This window comes from Otolemur garnettii, unplaced genomic scaffold (assembly GCF_000181295.1).
Source record: "Otolemur garnettii isolate 467f Iridium unplaced genomic scaffold, OtoGar3 scaffold00101, whole genome shotgun sequence".
Lineage (NCBI taxonomy): Eukaryota > Metazoa > Chordata > Mammalia > Primates > Galagidae > Otolemur > Otolemur garnettii.
The window spans coordinates 2,112,073-2,118,965 of record NW_003852496.1 but is presented as its reverse complement, the minus strand read 5'-3'; the positions used below and the strand labels follow the sequence as shown (position 1 = coordinate 2,118,965).

Here is a 6,893-nt window from a genome sequence, read left to right as displayed (position 1 = left end):
CCAGCTACTTGGGAGGCTGAGGCAAGAGAATCACTTAAGCCTAGGAGTTGGAGATTGCTGTGAGCTGTGATGCCATGGCACTCTACCCAGGACAGCAGCTTGAAGCTTTGTCTCAAAAAAAAAAAATCAACTTGGTAATTCTGTGCATATATATAGAAAAGAATATAAATGTATACAGCTTGGTGGATTGTGGTAAAGTGAAAATCCATTAAACCAACACCCAATCAAAAATGAAAACACCATCAGTACCCCTATGTCTACCACCATTTGCTGTCCTTCCTTCCCCAAGTCAGTGTTGGGCTTGGTTTCTAGCAGTAATACTAGAAGTTGTTGTTTTGGACTTCAAATAAAGGTAACCATGCAGTAAACTTTGCTTTGTTTGCTTTCTTTCTGGTGACATTCTGTTTATAAGACGGTTGCATGTAGCCATAATTCTTTTTAACTGGTATGCAGTGTTCTGTTGTATGGGCATACCACAATTGAGCTCTTTCTTCCTTTCCTGATAGACATTGGAGTTTCTCCAGGGTTTGGCAACTGTGACCAATGCTACTGTGGCCATTGCTGTCTGTGTCACTTAGTGTACATATGCATCCATTCCGATTAGGTATAGGGCTAGGACTTAAATTCCAGGATCATAAGATGTATTTGTGTTCACTCCCAGGAGCAGTGTATAAACCTTCCTTGTTTTATTGCTTCATCAACTCTTGATATTGTCAGTCTTTTTAATTTTAGTAATTCTTGAGATTACAGACTAGTATTTCATTGCTTTTTCTTCTATTATGGAAAATTGAAAATGAACAAAAATTATCAAGTGATCTGATGACCCTCTCTCATACCCCTATCGTCAGCTTCAACTCATGGTTAATTTTGATTGATAAATAGCCTCCATCTTTTCCCTCCTAAATTGTCTTAAAGCAAATTGCAGACCTGCTTTCTCTCTTTTTTTGAGACCAAGTCTCACTTTGTCACCCTCAGTAGAGTGCCATGGTGTCATAGCTCACAGCGACCTCACACTCTTGGGCTCAAGAGATTCTCTTGCCTGAGCATCCCAAGTAGCTGGGACTATAGGTGCCTGCCACAATACACGGCTATTTTTAGAGATGGGGGTCTTGCTCTTGCTCAGACTGGTCTCAAAACTGTGAGCTTAGGTGATCCACCACCTCAGCCTCCCAGAATGCTGGGATTATAGGCATGAGCCACTGTGCTTGTTCAGACCTGCTTTCTTCTTTATAGATATTTTATCCATAAATATTTCAGTATGTGTCTCTGAAAAATAAGGACCTAAATAAACAACAATTCCTTAGTATCTTCAAATTTCTAGTTCTCAGATTTCCAGTTGTCTCATAAGTATCATAATATATTTTTATAGTCTTGATTGATTGAATCAGGGTACAAATAAGAGTGTATGTAATAGATTGGTTGATATGTAACTTATGTCTTTTTTTTTTTTTTTTTTTTTTGAGACCAAGCCTCAAGCTATCCCCCTGGATAGAGTGCTGTGGCATCACAACTCACAGCAACCTCCAACTCCTGGGCTTAAGTGAGTCTCCTGCCTCTGCCTCCCAAGTAGCTGGGACCTGCCACAATGCCCTGCTATTTTTTGGTTGCAGCCATCATTGTTGTTTGGCGGGCTCGGGCTGGATTCGAACCCGCCACCTTAGGTGTATGTGGCTGGTGCCTTAGCTGCTTGAGCCACAGGCACCGAGCCAACTTATGTCTTTTTAATCTGTGGGTCCCTTTAGATTTCTCTCTTTTGTTTGGATAAAATATAAAATAGGTGGAGAGTAGAGTCACACCTAAGGGCTGGCAGGAAGGGAGTAATGAGGTGAGTGGGCTCTATGCCTGAGCAAGTACAGACGAGCAGTCCCCCTCTGAAGATCCAAACTCTGAACTGCTCCAGAATCCAACGAGTGACAACATGATACTATGTGAGTGACTGAGATAGTGACATTTTTGTTTCCTGGTGGCTCATTGTACACAAACTTTATTTCATGTGCACAGAAAAATACTGTATAAGATTACCTTTGGGCTATGTGTATAAGATGTATGTGAAAAATACGTTAATTTCTTGTTCAGAATTGGGTCCCATCCACAAGATAGCTCATTGTGTATATACAAATGTTCGAAAATCTAAAAAACTTCTGGACCCATCATTTCAAATAAGGGAGACTCAGTCTGTATCATAGAGATGGTTGCCAGGGAGCTGTGGCTCTGCGGTGTGGTGGGAAGAAACTGGTCCCAGAGCCAGAGACTTGGATTCTGTGCTGGGTCTGTCCTAAGGGAGGAAGGACTGGTTGGTTCACTTTTTGAAGCTCAGTTCCCGTCTGTAAAATGGGGGTGAAGAATATTCACCCTGCTGGTTTGTGGGGCTAAGTTGAAGTGAGATGTGATAGCATCTCCTGTTGCCCTCACTGTCCCTGAGTGAGGATCCAGTGAGGCACAGTGATGGGAGGGCCCTCTGTCCATTGGATAGGACGGTGCACGTGCAGGCGGAGAGGCCACCGCTGTCAGTTTATGGTTTGTTCCTACTGGTGTGGTCTTCAGCTGTGCTGTGCGTTTATGGACCCCCTCGTGTACACATCTAGTGGTGTGACTCAAGGATGTTTACTCTGGGGAGGCCCCTGTGGCTCAAAGGAGTAGGGCCCCAGCCCCATCTGCTGGAGGTAGTGGGTTCAAACCAAGCCCCAGCCAAAAACTGCAAAAAAAAAGAGAATGTTTCCTCTGTACCTTTGAATTGATGGCGGGCACAGTGGCTTTCTTGTTACTGTTACTTTAGAGTGGCTTTCTTGTTACTGTTTCTAGAATCCTATGAAAACAGATTAAACAATTATTAACTTATTTATAGCTTAAAGACCAAAAAGTAACCTGTTTGTACATCTTGGACAGTCACTTTGGGAATTAGAGAGAGAGAGAGAGAGAGAGAGAGAGGGTGTATGTGAGACAGATGTGTGATAGGTGTGTTTTCAGACAAGCAGTGTTCCTGGTGTGCATTTATCTTCCTGTTTAAAAAAACCTTAAGTTATTAATGATTATTGTTGCTTTGGTAGGAAAACTCTTATTTCTTTTTTTCTTATTTTAATGTAAATGTAAATTTTTTCTTATTTTTCTTATTTCTAATTTTAATGTAATGTAAATGTTACTGACATGTAATGTCGGAGCATAAATCATAGATGGACAGCGTGATGAGTTTTCGGAAAGTGAACGCACTCCATGTCAAGAAACAGACCTGATTAAACCTCCAGAAGTTCCTTCTGCCCCTCTGCTCACTGCTCCACGTCCCCCTGACCCGGCGGGGCAGAGACAAGCCTCTATTGACTTGTATTGTCACACACATTAGTTGGGTGTTAGATGGCCTGCCTAGTCACCCTTAAGTGACTTCACTGATCCTTGTGTGCCTGAGATGTGCTAGCCCCTCAGCTCACGGGTGGACAGTCTGCAGAGTGGTGGGCAAGGTCTGCAAGTCTCAGCATTGCCACGTGCTAGTGCTGCACTTAGGGAGGCGATTTGGAGAATGAGGAAGAGAAATGTGTCGGGAGCTTTCTAGAGGGCGTGAGTTTTAAACTGAGTCTGCAAGGAGGAGTTGCCTAGGTCAAAAAGAGTGCTGCAGGAAGCAGAACCAGTGTATAGAAGGCACAGAGATCATGTTCTAAAAGTTAATTTGACACTACTTCTCGGATAATCAACAAATATTTGGTAAACAGCTAATGTGGGTGATGTTTAGAACTGAGAGAGAAATTTACCTTCATTTGCAACATTCTAACATAAGATGCTTTGAAGAAATTTGTTCTATTGTGGGCTCAGAATAATCATAGAATAACTCATTGCAAATAGTGTACAATAACTGGGTGTTTCTTCTTGGAGTGTGCAGTTAGGGTCAGCCAGAGGGCTGTAACAAGTGCAATCAGGTGCACCTGTTGGTGGTATAGACACTTAATTATAGCATGCCTTGCTCAGGCTAGAGAGAGTCAGAGGTGGAGTGAGTTACTCCACTGGTTTTAAAATTTCGTTGAGAGGCAAAAACACAGCAAACAGGTTTCCAGCATTCTTGTGGTCACTGCTGTAGTGGAGTAGAATGGTGTGGTTTAGAGACTGGATTAGGCTAAAGCTAAATTTCACCCTCTTGAAAGTACAGCAGTTGTCAAGCAATTTTGAGAATTATAGCTTGTCTAATTCTGGATTTGAACCAAGAAAATCCCTTTAAAAAGTTGAAATATAGGCCAGGCGCAGTGGTTCACACCTGTAATCCCAGCAGGGCCTCTAGGAGGCCAAGGGAGGAAGATTGCTTGAGATTAGGAGTTCAAGACCAGCCTGAGCAAGAGTGAGACTCAGTCTCTACTAAAAATAGAAAAACTAGCTGGGCGTGGTGGTGGGAACCTGTAGTCTCAGCTACTTGGGAGGCTGAGCCAGGAGGATCGCCTAAGCCTAGGAGTTTGAGGTTGCTATGAGCTTGGCTGATGGCATGGGGCAACAGAGTGAGGCTCTGTCTTAACAACAACAACAAAAAAAAGGTGAAATATAAATGTTTTTCTGTATTTCCTAATAGTACCTCCAGGTTACATTTAAGTATTTGTATTACTTTTCTACCCATGATGACATCCTTGAATGTACATTAAGTTGACTTGTCAGTTCTTACGACATGGAAGTTGGGAGCTAGCAAGGATTTTAAAGGGTCTGGGACAGGTTATGAGAGAGAGGATTGTGCTTCTCACTGTGGCCCATCTGCCATGCCTTTTAGGACTGCGGATAAAGGAGACCAAGGAAGTTTATGAAGGTGAAGTCACAGAGCTAACTCCGTGTGAGACGGAGAACCCCATGGGAGGGTATGGCAAAACAATTAGCCATGTGATCATAGGACTCAAAACAGCCAAAGGAACCAAACAGTTGAAAGTGAGTATGTGTTTGTGGGCCCTTTTCTCCTGATTCTCCTAGTGCTGTGTAGCTTTGGCAGGTGCTGTAACCTCTCTGCACCTTAGTTTCTTCACCTGTGACTGGGGCTGATGCCTCATAGGACTATTGGAGGATATTGTGTGTTAAAGCGCACAGTATCTGAGTATGGGTGTCCCTACCAGGATCAATGAAGATAGCTCCTGCTTTACATACTTACTTTTAGGAAATTGTGTATGTTAAAACATGAGCTGTGCGGTTAAGTCAAGAAACTGCCTCTGCCACCCCACATCCCATATTATGATCAAGTGTCAAAGGCCCTGAGCCTGTCTCTGAATGTGGGCATTAATTTTTCCAGTTATCAGTGCTAGTGTTCTCAGAGAGAGGTAGCATTAATCTCCGAAGAATTACATAGCAGTTGATGGATGGACTTGCTAGGGGCCAAATGCAGAATCCTGACTGCAGTTCCTTATGTCAGGGCCAGGGTTTTGGGGTGAGGTCATAGTGGTGACACTGTAAAGTCCTCAAAGACTATCCTCAGCCATCTGTCCTTTAAACATTGAGGTTCCTGCAGCAGGGTGCCTAAGGGAATAGCATGAATTTTGGAGTCAAAGTCCTAAAGGGAACCCTGGCTCTGCTCCTTAGAGCTGTGTGACATGAGGCAGTGACTTAATCTCTGAGCAGTGGTTTATCTGTTAAGTGGGAATAATAACTGCGTATCTCTCACAGTTTATTAACTCTGGGAGTTGGACGTGAAACTGGTAGCTTTGGGTGTGGTGTCTAGTTACCTACTGAGTGGTAGCTGTTAATATTGTGATGAGAGCCTTTCAGTAGAGAGATGGGGTGGTCCACACTGTAGGCTGCCCCTTCTTCTTCTTGTTATTAATCAGTACTATTATTATTATAGCTCTCATTCATTGTGTATGCCAGGCCCTGAGCTAAGTGCTTCAACAGTTCTTTCTTATCACTTGCAGCTTTATGTGTGTGTATGATCCTTCATTTTACAGGTAAAGGAACTGAGGTGCATGAGGAGGTTAAAAGTTATCCTAGGATCACAGAGCTAGTTACGTGGCAGAGCTGATTCTTGGAGTCCTAACCACTATGCTGTCTCCCCTCCAACTTGCTGTGTGACCTCTGGAAGTCAGTTGAGCTTTCTGGGCCTCAGTTTTCTCAACTATAAACTGTGGCATACCGACCATAAAATTTCTCCATTTTTGCTGCATTCTATGATTTTACGGTTCTTTGATTCTGTAAGGTTGTTTCTTGGTCACTGCTTTATGGAGATCATAAAAATGTCACTTCTTCAAGGGGCCATTTTTCTTTTTCCTAACAGGGCTTCCATCTCAGGAGCTTGCCTCTGCAAATATCTTTTATACCTACCTCTCATCATGTACATTCTGAATTAATTAGATTTCTTAGTGGGCTTTCCCACCTTTCTAGTAATTATATCTTCAGTTCATTTGGGAAATTAACTGGTATAAGCACGCTTGAGGCAGAAAAAGTATATTTAAGGCATGCAGTTTAAATTTCAGCTATTTGTAAGACTGCTTGGTGTAGTGTCTTTAAGAAGGTAGCATAAAAGACATAAAATTTTTCTTTCAGAATGAATATTGTACTTCTAGATACTTTTAGCATATGTACAAGACATTTGGATAGAAAAAGTTTCAATACTTGATGGGTATTTAAATATGATGAGGCCGTATGAGGCCTAGCAAGGAGAACACGGGTAGTAATTCTTGCCTCCCCTTTGCCAGGCCCTGCCTGGGGGGTTACGCACTGTTGTTCATGCTCACAGCAGTGCCTCAGGCATCAGTTCCCACCCACCTGGTGAGAGTCAGAGTCCTGGGTTTGCTGCTGCTGTGGTGGTTTTAACAGCTTAATTAAGGTAGAATTTTAAATAAAATATGTCCATTCTGGCTCGGTGCCTATAGCTCAACCGGCTAAGGCGCCAGCCACGTACACCTAAGGTGGTGGGTTCGAATCCCCAGCCCGGACCCGCCAAACAACAA

At 42.9% G+C, this 6,893-nt stretch overlaps 1 protein-coding gene across 1 annotated transcript in view; it reads left to right on the top strand.

The window, feature by feature from the left end:
• RUVBL1 (RuvB like AAA ATPase 1) overlaps window positions 1–6,893 on the top strand; it is a 45,773-nt gene that overhangs the window by 16,284 nt on the left and 22,596 nt on the right. The window contains exon 4 of the mRNA XM_003796192.2: window positions 4,736–4,887. Within this exon, the coding sequence (XP_003796240.1) occupies window positions 4,736–4,887 (152 nt within the window). The remainder of the gene's footprint in view (window positions 1–4,735; window positions 4,888–6,893) is intronic.